Source organism: Amborella trichopoda, chromosome 7, assembly GCF_054954075.1.
Source record: "Amborella trichopoda isolate Santa Cruz 75 chromosome 7, AtrichopodaSantaCruz75HAP2 v2.0, whole genome shotgun sequence".
Classification (NCBI taxonomy): Eukaryota; Viridiplantae; Streptophyta; class Magnoliopsida; order Amborellales; family Amborellaceae; genus Amborella; species Amborella trichopoda.
The window spans coordinates 41,782,192-41,801,665 of record NC_142342.1 but is presented as its reverse complement, the minus strand read 5'-3'; the positions used below and the strand labels follow the sequence as shown (position 1 = coordinate 41,801,665).

Genomic DNA, 19,474 nt, shown 5'->3' with positions numbered 1-19,474 from the left:
CACAACAGGAAGGACACCCACCCCCCATTCTTGAGAAGGACAGTGGAGATGAATCATTGTTCATTACAAATATCAACCAATCTCTACCATCTCTCTCAATGCTTGCCTGTGGATCGTATACAATACGTAACAGGAAGTTTGAGATTTCTTGCAACTTTTATGCAAAGGAAGTTTCAGATTTTCCATCTTTCGTTTTTACTTATGATGTTTTATTGTGTACCCATGGAGGCTAAACTGACACCAGGCAGATTTGCATATTTGGGTTTCCATTGGGCGGTGATGGAAATGAATTAATGATGAGGAAAAACTTAGTTGATGACTGGTGATGGAGAGCGAGACCGACTACTGGCGTTGTGGGTTCTGGCAGATCCCACTTTCCATCACCATCCATTATTTCATCCAAGAGCCATGATCCCAATGAACTTTGCTTTTCTATAGTTCATTGGATTAAAACTTTCCCATCAGAAAAATAGTATAGCATCCCATGGCTTAAATTTTATGAGAACCATCCTACGACATACAAATGAAATGGAGACACAGAACTTCAACTCGGACCAATGCAGACTATTAACTTAATTTACCGTGAGAGAACGAGATGATAAAGCAGCTTTTATTTCAAGGTCCAACATCCTGGCACCATCTGCAAAAGCCTGTAGACAGTGAAAACAACATGCTTATGTGTTTAATATTTTCATAATCATTTACCCAAAATAAAGATTTTCAAGTTCAAGGGAGATGAGAATTCGACAGGCTGACGAATTCCAGATTGTAAAATTTTCATTTTATCAGAAATGAGAAAGGACCTTCAACTTAGCATTGCTTGGTTCGTTACAGGACAAAGAACTTGAAGCCAAGAGTTCCTCAACAAGCTTCAGGTGAACCTCCCCAGCAGCATTATTATTCAAGCTACTTTCAACTTTAGAGAGGCAAAGCCTCGAATTTTCAGCCCACTTCTGAGCTTCAATCAAGCTTTTTGCCATATCTCGGACCTGTAACATCAATTTGAAACCAGCATATGATCATTACCTTATTTCATAAAGGGGAAGTAAGCTATAAAAGAATGAATATTTGAAAATCCGTAGCCCATTATGTCATCATTGCCCATCATTTTGATGGATGATGGAGAGAATGGAGGGAAAGAAGAGAGAGAGAGAGGGGAGGGGGGGTGGTGCACCTGCATTATTGTACCATTAGTAAAGCTTACCGAATCCATTTCATGCCCTGCCCAAAGAAACTGCTCAGCCTCCTGTAGTGCATTCACAGAAGCAGCCTCTGAAAATGGCAATTGAAAAATCTGACGAGCATCAGCAAGCCAAGCATCTGCTAACTGTGAATGGGAGAAATAGCAACCTTTCACCTGCATATGTTTTCTCAATTTAATACTCAGAAAGCCAAAGACAAGTTCAATATCCTTAGGTTGAGCTCGTACTACTAAAAGGCAAAAACAAGGTTTAGTGAACAATAATTCAAACAACTTTAACTACAAGCATAATGATAACATAAGAAGTTGATACACACGAATAACACACCTTCTTTGTCAACTGCCTGGCAGAAACCTTACTTTGACCTCCAGACTTCATTTCTAGATCCCACACCCTAGTAGATCCAGGACTAACCATAAGGAGCAAGTCCTCTAGTTCTGCAACAGTGTAACGATACATAAGACGATGCTGATCTGGACTGCATTCACAAAGGTGCTTCCAATGCTGCAGAAATATACAGGTAACATATAAGGGTCCTTCATGGGAAAAAATTTCAAAGTAACCCCACATATTATATAGACACACACACTCCAAATCAGTTCTATTTATGTTTGTATATACACATTGAGAGAGAGAGAAAGAGATAAGGCAACCTTTACATGTGGTTCCACCGTGACTGCTATTCTCAGCAGACCAATCTAAATGGATGGCTGGGATAAGCTTGGTCACAATCTCAGGCCCTACATGGTTTTATTTTTATTTTTATTTTACAAATCATCTTGACATAAAATTTGAGGCATGCCCACTCCTTATAAGCCCACCCAACAGAGAAAAAATATTTCTGAGTAAAATAAATGACCAAAATACCCCTGAAAGTTACAGGAGCATTTGGTCACTTTTTTGTTGCCACTTACAAGAAATATTTTTTTCTTACTTTTATTAGGTGCACCCCTATGAGAATTGAGCATACACCAAATTTCATGTCAAAATGATTTGTAGTACACAAAATTCAAATTCAAAAACTCTAATCTGCTCAACCAAGATCAGAATCTCAAAGGCTAACTTGTGACATTGTGACAGAAGCCATCCCAGCCATCCATTTGTATGGGATGCCAGGGAAAAGCAGTCACATATGTTTCACGCCTCCAGATCAGTACAGATTACACTTTACCTACCAAAACAAACATGAATTGCGCCTCTCTTACCTCCAAACAAGCAAAAGCAGTTGGCCGACAGTCACAAACAACTGCAGAAAGATACAGATACTGACGGCATATGATGCATTCTGGATCCTACAGTTCAGATAGAAAATTTGCAATGTTAAGCAGCTGCCAAATCATGACAACAGCTACACCACTTAACTGTTGCAAAAAGGAAAGATAGGCTGTGAACCAGTGGTCTATGTAAAAAACATAATCCAGTGGGTTATCTTGATCCACTGAATTGATGGACAGGTGGGTCTCACTCTCTACCCCACCATCCATTGCTACAATGGATAATGATGAACCAATGGAATGGTTACTCCATTGCCCATTGATTAAGTATATTTTCCTTGGAGCAACGCAAAAAATAGATGTGCACAACAGTACCTCTTCAGTGCCCACATACTCAGGTTGCTTTCTTGGAGACATCATGGATGATCTAACAGTACCAATCTTCCAAAGCTTCTCTCTCTGAGTTTTCTCTTTAGAAAATACGCGAAGCATTTCTTTCTTCAAGTAAGGCAAGGCCTTCGTATTGCAACTGCTCTATTGATCAAATTGAAGAATGACATGGTTAGATCTCCAAACCACATACTCTAAAAAGGTCGCAACATGAACTTAAATGACAAAATTCACCTTTAGCCGCATAAGTAGCCATTACATGACTAGATTTACCAATTCAAGCATCTAATAAAGAGAAGGCCACAAAAAAAGAGAGTATAACCCCCACTAAATGCTTTGAAAACTTAGATATCATAAATACCAATCAAATAACATGTTATATCAATTCATAATATGAACAAACAAGGGTCATTTGTTATTTTTATATATATCAGAAAGCAACTTCAATAAGAGAAACTAAGGCTCAAAATGAGGCCAACATGGTACTAATTTGTTTGACCGATCAAATGCACTAATCTTGATGTGTCAGAAGAGGACAAATGGAAAGCACATATCCACATTAAAAGTACACTGAATGTTATTGTACATTGTGAGCATCTATAATTAAGAAGCTCCAGACCGTATAAGTAGTTAGTCGTATTATGAATTACAATGACATCATTAGTAAGAACTCTTCGAAAGAAAGGGGACACTCAAGCCCCATAAGATGTTTATAATTATGCAACCTTAGCAACAACACAGAGAAGCTCCTCATGAGATATAACGGCAGTCTTGTGATACGACTGATACAGCTCCGCTCCTAACCCACCATGTGGCAACCAGTCAGCAGGAGCAAAATTGACAGCTTCGGCACAATTTAAACCTGAAAGCCGCCATGATAATCACCTTTAGATATAAGGAAGCCTTTTATTCACATTGAATGACATAAAATGTGTTATTAAACCACCCCCACAGGGGGAAACAAAAAAACTCACACACATGCAATAATGTTTAATTAGATCTAATTAGATCAGCTCAAGTGAGACCCACTTAAGATCACAAGGAATTACCAAAATTGAATCCGGCATGAAAAGACCTCGGGAAAGTTATGACAAAGTTGCCGGCCTCCTGGCAAAGAACAAATATGAGCTGGAATTAAGTACATTACTCTGGCTCTTACCACAATAGAACAAACGGGTCACAAAATCAAACTCAAAACATACAGACATCTAAAATCCGGAGATAGAAAGTGAAGTTCACATTGAGAGCAGAGAATATGTAACATTCTAATAAAGCTTCTTGGAAATCAAATGGAAAGAACATGAATGGAGCTTGAAAAAAAAAACTGTGGCAATTTAAAAAGCAGGTCTTGGTAATAAAAACCTTTTCATGATTGGGAAGGAAGTCAATAGAAAATCAAGCAAAACCCATTAAGGCAATCACACCATACCCCATTACTTTGGTACTCATACTCAAATCATTTTTGCTGATTACTAATTAAATGTGATTACTCTGATAGAAGAAAACTACTCAGAGAAAAAACAAATAATGCTTGAAGATGCCCTCATCCAAAAATGGACATATAACACCTAAAGACACTTAGGTCCAAGAGGGGATATATAATACCTAAAAACAACTTCATCCCAAAAAAAAGGATGAATTATATTAAAAAAATAAATGAGAAATAAGAAATGATATATACAAAACCTGTACTACACCATAAACAGAAACATCATGTTCTCGGAGCACAGCTGGGTTCAATAAGGTTACAAGATGAAATAAGAGGTCTGGTTGTGCCTCAAACAAATCTGGAAGGGTCTCCCTCATAACCTGTGAAAGAAAGAAAACAATACCATGAGAATAATCAACTAACCTTTATAACCCATGGATTGGCAAAGTGAACAAGTAGTCCGATATCAGAACACTGAATTATAACAGCTGAGGCAAGCAACTAACAAGGAGACTAGGACAAAAACGATCTATTAAAAGCATATGGCGACCTCATTTGTGTTCTTAAAACAAATAATTATGAGAGATTATGCAGTTGGCCAGGAAATTTGAAACATCAACAAACTTCGATCCATCAATAATAAAAAAATCCAATCATTTTAAGTTTTTGCCCTCACTTTTGAACATAAAATTGAAATAAAATGATGTTTCTAACAAAATTAGCGGTCCTGGTACTGTCCTGATATTTCAAGCTTCTAGACCACCTGCATGATCTATGCAGGTGGTCCAGGTACTGCCTGAGGTTTTCACTGTTTTTTTAAATAACAGAAGTCTGCGAAAAAAATGCAGTCAGATAAAAGGAAACCAAATTTGTATAGGAGACATGCACAAAGGAGGACAATCTTCACAAGCAGTAGCACCATTATTGGAAATTGGATTCTTCTGAATGCTGGATTCTTCTAAAAAGAAGTCACTGACTTGGAAAATTTCTACTTTGATACAAGTGTTATGGGCACCCAATGTATTACCTGTTCAAAAGCATGAGCTTCGTTACCAGGGACACTGTACCAACACTTCGGCTCACCCCTGAAGAAGCAAAAGAAGCACATAGTCAACCAAAGTGGATACAGAACTCTAAAGAAAAAAGCTCGACCATCAAGGATTACAAATATTTCACAAAAAAGGAATAACAAAACATGCGAGGCCATTTTGACGACCTAAACTAAGATATCCCCAAGAAATGGACAATAAATATGACATAACCTTCATAACACTGATTCCGGCAAGTCCCAAGAGGGGGCATGCAGTAACAATGAAATTGTGGACCACCCACATGTGAGTTGCGCACCCACTGAGCATACACACATAGACACCTACAAACACTAATTTGGTAAAGACATTGCAATGTAGAACCACAAGTTCATTTTTTACGAAGAGCTACATTGCTTTACCACAACTCTCTAATTTAGGTAAGATTAATTCAGTTTAAGACTAATGAATATGATGCTACTATGAAATGGCATTCATAGTTTTTCCAATAGGCATGGTAGTGATTGAGCTAGGCAAGTAGAAAGCAAGAAAGGGAGGGGTTGATGGATGGGGACGAATTAGGGCAGATCTTTCAATGCCTAAAGAGTGAAGAGGGGTACACCTTCTGCAGGTAGCCAGTTACAAAGAGGGATTCGATATAGGGTTAGGTTGGGTTACAGGTTTATGTCCTGGTCTAACGCCGAGCAGTGAATCTTCTCTATGGTTTCATTTTACGAACGTTGCATGTATCGCGTCTGATCCAGAGGTTCCATTTTAAGAGGCAGGGGATAATAATGGTTTGCTGTCCTAGATTAGAAGGATCCCTGAGGAAGAGGAGGTTGAGGTTCTCTATCATTTTCAGACGCCTTTGAAGTCAAATTTTATCCTCCCCCTGGTCTAAAGGCCTGTGTCATCCCCAGATAATTCAGACTTCAGAGCCCTCAATCAATTCCGCTCGTGATAATTTTGCAGGACAATGATGATAGGTCCGTGCCCAATGTCTATGGAGTGTTCCAACGCCCCTTTGATATTATGTTTCAGTCTGTTTGTTATTATCATTTATCAGTAAATGTCTCACTATTGATCACTTCTAGGACTCCATTCCCCTTTGCAACATGACTCACGGAGCCAAAGACTCATTGGATTATGTTTTCATTTATGGCCATCCAAAATTTCTTCATATATATCTTTGGCATTTCTCATGCGATGCCTTCTGCTATTATACACCTGATAAGGTATCGGTCCTCTCCAATTCCTTCCCACTTCTCATAAGGTGAACCTGCGATGGAATCTCAGTATTTTTACCATTAAATAGGAAATTTAGATGGAGCAAAATCAAAATTCATCGATGGTTAGCTTTAGAATTACTTGATTGTTGAGAAACTTTGGGATGACATCTCATGCCAGCTGCTTTCAAGGTTTCTAATGGGGTCTAAAGTTCCCTTATTTCTTTTCTTTTCTTTTTTTGTCGTTTAGAGCTATGAAAATTTTCCATTAGGACGATTATGTGATATAGGATCAGAGGGCAATGATGCTCCTGGGGAATTGAATTAATAAACCTATCACAAGTGTGAGACTCCCTCCTAAAAGTGACTTAAAGATCAACTTCAACAGGAGTTAGTTGGGAACCTGGCTTCCAGAATAAAATAATCTCCATGGACTCAACCGGAGTAGAGCACAAGGCCCTTGTTGGCATTTTGCATGGGTTGCCTAACGACTTTCAAATTTTTTAGATAGTTGGTATCTCATTTCTTCATATTTCTTTTGGTTTTTCTATTATACTTTGTATTTTATTTATTGCCAATATAAATCAAAGTTACCTTGCATAAACAATGGTGAAGCAGATGACCAGGCAGGAAAAGATTGGAGGTGGTTGACCTTGCAGTTTTAAATTCTTCAATCCCTTCCTACTTCTTGAAGACCTACCTTTGTTTTATCTTTTTTTATCATTGCATACTGATTATTTCCTTTTTCCAAATTATTTTGCGTGTTTTTTTCGTCCTTGTCATCAGATGCAACTAGATGTACAAGCTCTTAATTAATTGTTACAGTCAAAAAGGAAAGTTAACCTCCCGCTTAACATCTCCACAATCCACATGGAAAATCATTGAACATCATAGCAAAACTTTAGTAGCCCCACCCCCATTGATATATAAAATCAAGTCAAAATAAATTAAAAAGCTTCAAAGAAACTCAGATATGTTACATCTCTCATCACAAAAAAATCTAGACATTATAAAACACATAAACTAGGAAAACAAAGAAAATGAAATAAATAAATAGCAGAAAGTAAAAGAAATAAATAAAAAGCTTAAGACAGTAAAAGAAATAAATAAATAGCTTAAGACACTGCTAATGCCTCCAAACTATATAACATTCCCAAATGGAGTATGTGTAATGGTTCAAGCACATACAACACAACATGTCTAGAGAAAACAGAAAGCATAACTACAACTGAGGAAACTAGTGCGCAATAAAGGCAAGTGGGAAAGGAATTACCAGTGCAGATAATTCATGGAATAGAAGCAATGATCCTCAACATGCCAACAAAAAGAAGAAAACAACATTCCAACATAAAGCCAAGGCACCATCACACCAGCAATATTATCACGAACGGCCCGGAGCACAGAACCTTGTAACTTAGGCAAGTTATTCAGATTCCATGGACTTGTTGAATACTCTTTCCAAACATTCAAATCAACTCCAATAGGAGGCACATCATTTGGTCGAGGAAAACCACTCCCATATATAGAAGTATCCAAATCACTACCATAAATAACCTCAACTTCACCAGCAGATCCCTCCACTATTTCCCAAAATCTCTTCTCTATTTGGGCATGACTCACATTTGACGAACCAAACCATCGTTTCCTTGTCCTATCGGCCAATCTTTGAAAACTTTCCAGTGAAACTTGCTTTCCAGGGATGAACCCAAAGCTATCTTTCTCGGAATTAATACAATCAAAGCAATACCAGTCACCAGGCGGAATCCGCTTCAAAGGGGGGGAAAGGCAGTGTAAGTGCCATCCCCTGTTGCACCTATCACAAAGAAGCATTACTTCACCATGCAATCCACTTTTGCATTGCTCACATACCTGATCCATAGTCTCCTCGTCAATATCAGATTCTCTCTCTAAACTGCCATTATCCTTCCTTGACCTCGATTTATGGTTTTTTACATGATCATTGGATTCCCCCACTTTACAACGTTCATTATCAAATTTCTTTCTCTCTCTACCAATTCTCTTTGTCGCACCATTCAAAAATGAGCCCTTGCAATTTTTGTCTTCACTTTCTTTACCACATTTCCCTCTTCCTCTAGAAACTCTCTTCATTCCATCCCCACCCTTTGAATTCTTATTGTGATAAACCTCATAGTCATATAAATATTCCCTATACAATTGTCCAAGAACATGCAATGAACACGCCGAAATCTTCTTTGATGAAAACATGACCCTTGCAACACTAACCCAATTTCTCTTAGTAACCACCTTATCATAACCTCCATATCTCTTCACCGCATTGAAAAGACGACACAAATCTAACTCCTCCCCTTCAAAAACGACCTTCTTACGAAGTTTGCGAGAACTACGTCTATCTAAAAACCTATTGTAGTCAAGGTCAAATGTTTTTGGATCACAAGGCGCAGAACGAACCTGAAGCTGGTGTATAGGCTGCGTTTTTGTTGGAAAAGTGAATGAATCTAGTTCAAGTGAAAATGGGGGTTTCCAGCTCTTTGGAGGAACTATTCTACAAATTCCATAGCGCTCAGCCTCTCCCCTAATTTGCTCAATAAACCCTAATGGGTCTTTGAATTCCTCTTCAGTGGGGTAATACACAGGAGCTTGAGGCAAGTTCAGAGCCCCAAAAGATTGAGTGTTGGGGCTCTGAGATTCTTGTTCTCCTAGAGTTCTTGCCCTAACCCTAGCTTTTCCCATGAAATTTTCGAAGTAAATTAAATAAATTCTATAAAAATAAAGCCGTTAAAAGTAGAAGACATACCAGTTACAGTTCGTTCTAGGGTTTTTAGGGTCTCTCAATCCCCTGATGTTTCCCATGGGGGCGGAAAAAAGAAAACCCCGTCACAACCCTGTGACTATATAGGTTTTTTATCATTTTGGTACTTTTGAAATGCCCTAAAGTTTTTTCGCAAATGTCTAGATACGATCTTTGACGTTTGTTTTTTTTTGTATAAAAAAAATTGATAGACATAGTACCCCCTTCATCTAATCATAATCTTAAATAATCCCTTACTCTTATGAAAAGCCCACAAAACCCTTCGAAGTTAAAAATAAAAATATGTTTAACCCCTTATTTACTTTTTCACTGCTCGATAATAAAATGATATTGTCTACAAAGAGGTCATTTATCTTTAATATATGGAGGTCACAATCATTATTTTCGAACTCGTGATTCATCCCAAGCCATCAATTTGACATCAATGAGTGAGAATGACTGTGATCTCCATGTACGAAAGATAAATGGTTTATTTGTAGACTATCCCTAATAATATTGGTCCATTTTCCCTATAACTTAAAAGGTTCACTGAATAAGAGAGAGGAAAATAAAGTGAGACAGAGAGAGACAAAGGTTAAAAAGAGAGAGGGCTTTTCAAGGTTTAGATGATGGCGTTAAAAGATAATCGTTATAAGTTGGACAGTGAAAAAGATAACGAGGGGTAAACATCCTTCTCTTTTATAGGGAAAATTATAGATATATCCTCAAAATGATTTTTGTAGATATCGTCCCCTCAATACTCTTTGTATCACACCCTAGACTCAAATGTTATATTTACCACCCCCGTCAAAAAGTCAAAAAAAATTGAGACTAAAATGCCCTTCTCATCTCTCACTTTATCTACCCACCCTCTATTTATCTCTCTATCGCTTCTCTTTCTCTTTCTACCCACGCTCTCACTCTTTCTACTAGCCTCTCCCTAACCCTTCCCTCTCTACATGCCCTCTCTCTCACTTTCTTTACATGTTCTCTCTATCCCTCTTTCTCTCTCGGCCCATCCTCTCTCTCCACCTGTGCTATCTCTATCTCTCTTCCTGCCCTCACCCTCTTTCTCTCTTTACTCACCATCTCTCTCCTCTCTATGCTTTCTCTCTACCTACCCTCTCTCTCCTCTATCTTTCTAGGTGGGTAGAGAAAGAAAGAGATATAGAGAGTGAGAAAAATGGCATTTAGAGAGTGGGTAGAGAGATAGGTATTTATAAAATTCTTGTTATTGAAATTTGCATACAAACTGGGTAAGTGTGCCAAAATTGTTCTTTGGTTCATAAGTTTATTTTTTTACATGGACTCTCACGTCCATGATTTTTTTTTTCAACTTTGTCTCTAGTCGGATGTTGCCAACATCAAATCGTGTTAAGGCAGTACTTCAAACCATCTTACACTAAAAAGTCCATTTATTATGATATAGTCGAATCAAACATCAAACTACCCCACACTTAAAAGTCCTACTATGCTATGATGCAGTATAACATCATACATCTTTTAATGTATTTTTTCCTTTTCTAACCCATCGGATGTTAGGAAAGGGGCTGAGTCGTTGTGGTAGCATCCCTATATGTAGTTACCGTGGTTTTCAATCGTAGTGACGCATTAAAAAAAACTAACTCCCTAATCTATTTCAAAAATCCAATCTTATTGACACCACCATCTAATACCTTCAAAAAAACTAACTCCCTAATCTACTTGGAAAAATGGCGTACACCTTCAAAAAAACTCCTTAATCTATTTAAAAAACCGGGTAGGGGCTTGTCTTGTTTGAAACATCTCCCTGATCTATCTGGAAAAACGGTTTACACCTTAAAAAAAAACTCCCTAATCTATCTAAAAAAACGGTAGGGGCTTGTCTTGTTTGAAATATCCATTTGCCTTTGTCACGAGTAACGCAATGTTTGGATAGTTGTAATGATTGTGGCTAACATGGACCACCGCCCTACAAATAGGGGGTTCAATTTTGTTGACGTCGGATTGCCCCATGAGTAAAAAGAAAAATTAATAGGCAGTCCAATATTTGCAATGTCAGACTAGGGGCAAAGTTGAAAAATAAAAATAAAAAAAAGTTGAGATAGGACTTCCATATTAAAAATAAAAACTTATGGACCAAAAAATAATTTTGATAAAATCACTCGGTCCATATGTAAATACTCTTTTTTAAAAAACTTAATAATGTTCTATGGGCTTTCCATAAACCCAGGGGTTACTTGATATTATGATCATAGACATGGGGGCTCGTTTTGCTTAAAGTTTTTTGGCAAAGGAAAATCCATTTGCTCCTCTCTCCACACCTTTGCTGGGGAAGTAAAGGGCAATCGTCGTGGGGATCATAATGGTACTAGTAGGAGAACATGGGTTGCATGTTTTAACCCCGTAGTTTTTTTCATAGTTAGAAATAAGAGTGATTTACGTATGGATCTTAATTTTTTTTTTTAAATACGAAATACTCTATTTATAGGCATAAATTACAAAGAACGTCGGTCAACTCATTGTTTTTAATATTATCCCGAAGTAACTCTCGGTTCGAGGACATCATCAGTCCAAATTTTACCTTTTTTTTATAGTTTTTCCGTTAGTAGGCCCAACCCTAAATCTAGGAGCACTGCCCTACTAACAAAAAAACTAAATAAATTAATTAATTAAATTCAAATCAAGGATTTCATCATTTGATCGAATAGTAATTTTGGAAAAAAAAAAAAAACTATTGATCGATTTTATTTGTAATTTTTTCTTATAAATAGAGCATTTCGTATTTAAGCAAAAACTTTTGGGTCTACGTAATTACTCTAGAAATAACATGCTATTGAAAACTATTGTTAAGGGAGATTCTAGTTTGTGATATAAAAAGCATAAAATATTCAATATATACTCTTAACATTATTATTCTATATATGCATAAATGCTTTAATATTATTGATGTAAACTAACAAGCAAATGAATGTAGAGGGAGTTTGAGTTTCAATATGACCGCAAAAACTATGTTTGTTTCCTAATCGACGACTATTATTTGGATGCCTGCGAATGCAACATTGACCAATCTATAGAATATATATAAAAAAGAAAAAAAATGTGTATGTGTATAAAATGATTACCGAACATAAAATAAAATAAAATAAAACTTCTTCACATTTTATTCATTTTTTGTGATTTTTTAATTATTTTATTTTACCCAACAATGAGTGAATGTTAAGATTTCAGGTTCGATGGGTTTTCAATTGTAGAGGAAGATCTAGAAGGGATTTGTAAGATATTTATGGCAGAGATAAAGTGAGAGAAAATAGGGTTTACAATATCGAAGGTTTGGGTTTAGATTCATGGTTAAACATGTTACTCTTGATATTTTCTCTTAATAGATCTATAGTGTTTCCATTAACAATCTTGTCTGGGGGTAATTTAGTGGGTTAAGGACATATGTGTTGGGTGAGTATGGTTGTTAAAGGCCTTATGAGTGCTTGTAATAAATATTTGCGAAAATTATATTCATTATAGTTTATGTTATCATCAAATACCAAATAGTTTCATTTATTACTGCAATGTCTGTTTTTTCACTTCATAACGAATTTTTTTAAAAAATACTTTTTTACCTTTTTTTCGGTTTTTTAACAACTGAAAATAGGCAGAAGCTTCGAATTTGCATTATTATTATTATCGGTTGTTGAACAACAGAAAATAGGACAGAAGCTTGGAATTTGCATTCTTATTTTCGATTGTTCAACAACCGAAAATATGACAGAAGTTTGGAATTTGCACTTCTTATTTTTTGTTGTTCAACAACCGAAAATGTTATATTTTATTATTTTCGGTTGTTGAACAACCAAATCTGCCTATTCCAAAAGCTTAAACGAGCCTCACTATTTTTTATTGTTCAATAACTGAAATTAGCTTATTTTCAGTTTTTGACCAACCGAAAATCTAGTCATTTCGTTGTTCAAAAACTGAAAAAGAGTAAAAAATTATTTTTAAAAAAACTTTGTTATAAAGTGATAAAAGGGGACATTCCAGTGGTATTTTGGTAATAACATAAACTATAACAGATATGTACATAATTTTTCCTAAATATTTTTTATATAATGGAACGTGATCTCAATGGGAGTGTGGTCCTTCGTGGACCATACAAAGCAAATAACATTTGCTGATACAGAACTAAGCTCTATGAACTAGGCCAAAAAGGTTGGGAAAAAAGTACGTTAACTAGGCATAGAAAACTATATGATAAAGGTTATAAGAAGTTGTATCTTGAAGAGGTCTTAGTATGTCCGGATGAGTGAGACGAATGACTGTGTGACCCTTGTGTGTGATGGTATGGTAGCCTTCAAATACGTGGCCAAAACCCTCTCCATGCACCAACATACGATATACATATATGATAGTCGTTTCAGGAAAGTAAATCACCTTTCAGGGTGAAGCTTATGCATGTGCGATATATACCCCTATGCGTCATATGAGATGTGGTCGCATCAAGTTTGGATGACATTGGTACGTCTCTAGGGGAGAACCTGTTATTCACAAATTGGGACTGTTACCCCTTGCCCATTAGCTATACTTTGGTGAACCACTAATTAACCATTACATGGATTGTGGGTCATGGGCAACACTGGATCGGTTTGAGAAAGCTCCACATTTGAAGGTGAAGTGCCCAAATATTTATTTATTTAATTCTTAGACTATATGGATCATTTTCCCATCTAATGAATTTAATTATTTTTGTTTTAGTGATATATGATTTGTAGATTTGTTATTTGAATTTTTCTAGATCTCTAGATATTTTATTTATCAAATTTGAACTTATAAAAACAGAGATATTGATTTTAGAATGATTCAACTATTATAATTGAGTTTTATGACTTTTAAAAAAATATATAATATTTTAATTAATTTGATTATTACATGGGAGGCCCAATATGGGCCTAATATTGCATTGTGGATGGGGCCCATGAGTGCCACCCAGGGTGGCACACCTCACCCCAATGAGCTTTCAAATTTTGTTGGATCAAGCTTTGGCTTGTAGAAAAAGGTTTGTGATGTTTTAAAAAGCCTTTGCCTTAAGAAAGCTTTGAATAGATTTTTTAAAAGTACGAGGAGGCTCGCGCATATTTTTTGTAAGCACGATATTATGTTTAAATTAAGTTGTTTAATTTATATTGATGATAAATAGTTTAGGAAGTAGGAGATAAAGATTGTAGCACCTTCCATATGATGTTGATGGCTGGTCTATGGAATGGAGGGTTCAAATCTCTCACCACAAGTCACCCAAGATCAATAGTACATATTCAACCTCATCAGAGTCATGAAAAACCTTAATCATATTTTTGCATTATAAAAAGATGACCCTATGCCCATAAATCTCTATACCAAAAATCTCTCTTTTCTCTCTAATATTTATATATTTCATTAAAATGCCAAAATAAATGGGACACCCCACTGAGGAAATAAAGCTCTTTCTCTCTTATGAAAAATTAGAGGGCGCCCCCCCCACTTAGATAGAACTCTCTCTCTCTCTTGCTTTGTGATGATCTGAGGGTTAGAGCTCTCTCTGTCCCATCTTGCTTTGTAATGATCTAAAGGTTGGGTAGAAGAAAGTAGATGTTATTTTTCTTAAAATAGGTTTTATGGGTAGTACTAATACTTAAGTTTGAGATTTATGTTCAATAGGAGTTCAAAGTTTTATTGAAGGGTTTGGCCTAAAATTGTTTTCCCTACATTGAGATTGAAGATTGATCGTTGATCCCGTGCCATCGGGTGGTGGTGATACTTAATATCTAAAGTTTAAAATTTACGTTAATACCCAATTTATTATTATTATTATTATTACTATTATTGAAATTGCCCTTTTTCATATTTTCTAAGCCCCAAAATTATTTGAAATTTATGATTATCAAAATTCGAACATTTATTTGTCCAATTTGTTTGAAATTTTAGTGCAAGGAGCATTTTCGGATTTTCAAAATCTGAATTTTTTTAATTTCCATATTCTAAAAATCCCAAAATGCTTGTAGAGGTTTTTTCCATAAGCAGTTTCTGATTTCCAAAATTTTAAAATAACAAATTTCAGATTTTCAAAGTAAAAAAATACTCCTCATCTTACATGGCTTAGGGTCAGGAGCATTTTCAGATTTTTAAAATCCCAAATTTATGATTTTCAAAATCTGAAAATAAAAATATGCTCGAGGAAAAAATTGTGAACAAAAACTTAATTTTAAAAGTGATCAATGATCTTGAATATGCGAATTATGGCTTGTTTGGTCATTTTAGAAAAATTGCGTGTAATAACAAAAAATATTTAGGTAAACTTTAAATAATGTACATATTAAAAATATGGGAAAAAATTATATAAGTTTGCAACCGTAAAATGTAGATGTACAAATGTGTCTCAAAAATCCATCGAAAAATGTTGTTTTAATGCTGAAGAACTTGCTAATTAATCATCGCAACATCAAGATGTATACATATGAAAAAAAAAGAAGATTTTGAGTCCCATAAATAGTGCATCTTGCAACACACTATCTAGATCATCCATTTTCAATATTTTAATATGTTTATAAATCAACGTGATTTTAACCATTATTGGAGTTTAAAATTTTATAATTGGATGCAAAAATAAATATTGAGATAATCCTAACAATTTTTTACACCAAAATTGCATGATAAAATTTGGAGGTGCCTTAATTGAATTTTTAAGGTTGCAACCTTATAGAAACCACATCCTAAAAATATATGTGTAATATTATCTTAAAAATATAAAAAAAAAACCCTTTTCTTTTCTTTTTTATTTTTGAGATTCATGCTCATCTTGGTTTAGATTTACAATATAGATGAGTAATTCACCTAAAAAAAATACATTTGTTGACCGGAAAAACCTTATTTCATAAATCGGGCTTGGGTCAAGATGGTAGAGGTTTGGTTTTCATAGCCCAAAGTCTAAAGTTCCATTCCTACGTAACCTGGACAAAATAGTGTACAAATCGTGACGTGATAAAAATTAAAGCGTTTAAGACCCGTGTGGCTTATTGGATTTATGTTTCCAGGACTCGCTTTTCCTAGAAAAGCTGAGCCAATCATATTTGGTTTACTTCGTATTGTCATTTATGTTGAAATTGAGATTTTCGTGGGATTCTTTAATGCTCATTTTAAGCCTAAATTTTGGGAATCTCAATTCCATCAAAATAGGTGGAATTGACATTTCATGGAAATGATCCATTTTGCTGCTTAAGAACAACAAATTATTAAATTTTTTAAAAGATAAACTATATCAAAATTTAAAGAGATAGAACAATATTAAAATTTTAGAGTGGGAAACCATATCAAATTTTAGAGAGAGAGAGAAAGTATACGAATTTTTTTAGAGAGAAAAAATATACAAATTTTTTAGTGAGATAAATTATCTCAAATTAGAGAGAGAAACTATATCAAATTTTAAGTTATAGGAATACTGTATTAAAATTTTAGAGAGAGAAAGTATCTTAAAAATTTTAGAGAGATAAACTATATTAAACTTTAGAGAGAGGAACTAGTTAAATTTTTCTAAAGATAAATCTCAAAACATTTAGATAGAGAAACTACCATAAAACTTTTACAGAGAAAAGCTATCTCTGATTTTAAATTTTAGAGAGAGAAAATATATTAAAACTTTAGATAGAGAAACTATATCAAATTTTAGATAGAGAAAATACTTAAAACATTTAGATAGAGAAACTATTTTTTAAAAAAATTAGATAGAATCTCAAATTTTAAGTTTTAGAGAGAGAAAGTATATTAAAATTTTAGAGAGATAAACTATTTGGAAATTGTAGAGAGATAAATTATCTCAAATTTTAAGTTTTAGAGAAAAAAATATCTTAAAACTTTAGAGAGATAAATTGTATCAAATTTTAGATAGAGAAAGTACCTAAATTTTTTAGATAGATAAACTATTTGAAAAATTTTAGACAGAAAAACTATCTCAAATTTTAATTTTTAGAGAGAGAATATATATTAAAATTTTAGAGAGAAAATTTGCCTGAAAATTATAGAGAGATAAACTATCTCAAAAGTTAAGTTTTAGAGAGAGAAAGCATCTTAAAATTTGAGAGAGCGTAACTATATCAAATTTTAGAGTGAGAAAGTCCCTAAAAATTTTCAAAGGGAGAAACTATCTTAAAATTTTTAGAAATAAATTATCTCACATTTTAAATTTTAGATAGAGAAAGTGGCTTCAAATTTTAGAGAGAGAAACTATATCATATTTTAGAGTGAGAAACTACCTGAAATTGTTTAGAAAGATAAACAATTTAAAATAGTTTAGAGAGACAAACTATCTCAAAAAATTTATAGAGAGAAATCATCTCAAATTTTAAGTTTTAGAGAGAGAAACCATATAAAATTTAAGAAAGAGAAAGTATATAAAAATTTTAGAAAGAAAAACTATTTCAAAAATTAAGTTTTTGAAAGGGAGTATATTTAAATTTTAGATAAAATTTTAGAGATGGAAAATATCTAAAAAATTTTAGAGACAGAATCGTGTTTCCAAGAAAAAGATATCCCAGACAATCCAAATAAGTGATTGACGATGTGTAAAGATACGCAGCTCCCATGGGAGCATGCTGTTCATTTTCTCCATGGGGTCAAACTTAAGCTTGGCGTATTTTTTTGACCCCTCAAACCCTAGGGATACAAGTCTTTAACCTAGTAACCAACTTTAGAAAACAAAAATTCAAATTTCAAAATGCACGCTCCGTACATGAAAAAAAATAAATCTCAATATTGAACATGGATCATCCAATTTTCAAACTACAAGATCTAAGCGTTGAAGAACTCAAATCCAATTTATTTAATCATCTAATGATTTTTAGGTGGATTTAAAAGCCATTGTAAGAATGATTAGGGACTTGCATTAGGAATAGCAAGTATTTATGGATGGAACCACAACTACTTCTACTGAGGTTTTAAGTTAGGGTGAGGTTTGTATAAGGTGTCAACCTTTAAAGAATCACGGTAAGGTGCATTCCAAAATCTTATTAAATGATGTATTTTCGATGCCAAAACTCTTAACATGGCCTAAAAGTTTATTTTTCACCCCTATAATGAAATTGAAAGTACAAAAAATAGTGCAAATCTAGTAGATATATGAGCACTCAAAAACCTTGAAAATAAACGGTCTAGATACTGTGTTATAAGATGGACCAATTTTAAGTTCTGAATATTTTTTTTCATATCCACATATATAGAGGCGACGATGATCAATTGGAAATTTTTCTAGCAATGAAACAACCTTTTTCAATGGGTTTTTAAGGTGCATCTTACTTCAATATAAGGTTGGCACCTTATTCCTTTAAATTAACATTCAAAAGAAAGAAAGAAAGAAAAAAAAAAGAATAAATGGAACAAAAATATATGGTGATAGACCTGTAAATCGACTTAAGAGATTATTTGCCCTTCCCATTTGGTTTGCAGATAATGGAGTTATCATAATTCCGTCAGAAGAATAAACTTTGTAGCTAGACTTGAAGTCTTGTGAAAGCCAAGATCTAATATTTGATTAGTCATTCATTCTACGCAAATCTTTGCATATTATCCGAGTACAAGATAGTGGAGACTAAAAGCCAGTGCCCTAAAAGTTGGATTCGTGGATTGAACCAGTCACCCACTACTTTTAAGTTGGACAGATTTGTTTAGTAGTTTTTTTAAAAAAAATAAAAATGTAAATTCAAAACTTTGGTTGTTTAAAACGTTTAATTAAGGTTTTATATTCTCAAATCAATATAAACACATTGTTTTGAGTGAAATGTTACTCGCAAAAATATACTTTTTTATAGTGAACAATTTTGTGGGGGTACTTAAAACAATCTCATAGTGGTTCTCAGGCGATTTTTTAAACACTGTTGGACAGGATAAAGTGCAAGATAGGACTAGTAATAGTCTAGGCCACATGGCTAGGTGTGGCAAAGACCCCAACTCGGCCGTGGAATCTAGTTCAAGGGCCAAGCCTGGGCCAGAAGCCTTACTTTTTATTTTTTTTCAAATTTCCATTAGACCCAGATCGACACAAACTAAACCAGGACCAGGTTGGGCCAGCCCACCGAGCCTCGGGCTTGACCTGGACAGGACCCCTTGGGCCTCGGCCAAGCCTATGATGAAATAACTTTTGATCTTTGCATAAGTTTGCTTCTCTAGAGTGTCCATAGGTCAATAGCAAGTTACCCTTATTCATTAAAAAACAAAAAATAT

General features: G+C 34.6%; 1 protein-coding gene across 8 annotated transcripts in view; it reads right to left on the bottom strand.

The window, feature by feature from the left end:
- Positions 1–9,361, bottom strand: part of LOC18423039 (transcription factor jumonji (jmjC) domain-containing protein) — a 31,200-nt gene extending 21,839 nt beyond the window's left edge. For 4 of the 8 annotated variants that reach the window (XM_088871438.1, XM_088871439.1, XM_088871442.1 and 1 more), the window contains exons 1-11: positions 7,763–9,361; positions 5,263–5,320; positions 4,493–4,615; positions 3,856–3,913; positions 3,529–3,668; positions 2,792–2,950; positions 2,408–2,494; positions 1,530–1,706; positions 1,205–1,357; positions 804–989; positions 582–650 (exon numbers count right to left, since the gene is read on the bottom strand). In XM_088871438.1, coding sequence (XP_088727564.1) covers positions 582–650; positions 804–989; positions 1,205–1,357; positions 1,530–1,706; positions 2,408–2,494; positions 2,792–2,950; positions 3,529–3,668; positions 3,856–3,913; positions 4,493–4,615; positions 5,263–5,320; positions 7,763–9,201 — 2,649 coding nt within the window. In that variant the 5' untranslated portion in view covers positions 9,202–9,361. The remainder of the gene's footprint in view (positions 1–581; positions 651–803; positions 990–1,204; positions 1,358–1,529; positions 1,707–2,407; positions 2,495–2,791; positions 2,951–3,528; positions 3,669–3,855; positions 3,914–4,492; positions 4,616–5,262; positions 5,321–7,762) is intronic. The other 4 variants (XM_088871440.1, XM_088871441.1, XM_011627793.3 and 1 more) reach the window with 1 other exon arrangement.
- Positions 9,362–19,474: the final 10,113 nt, after the last annotated feature.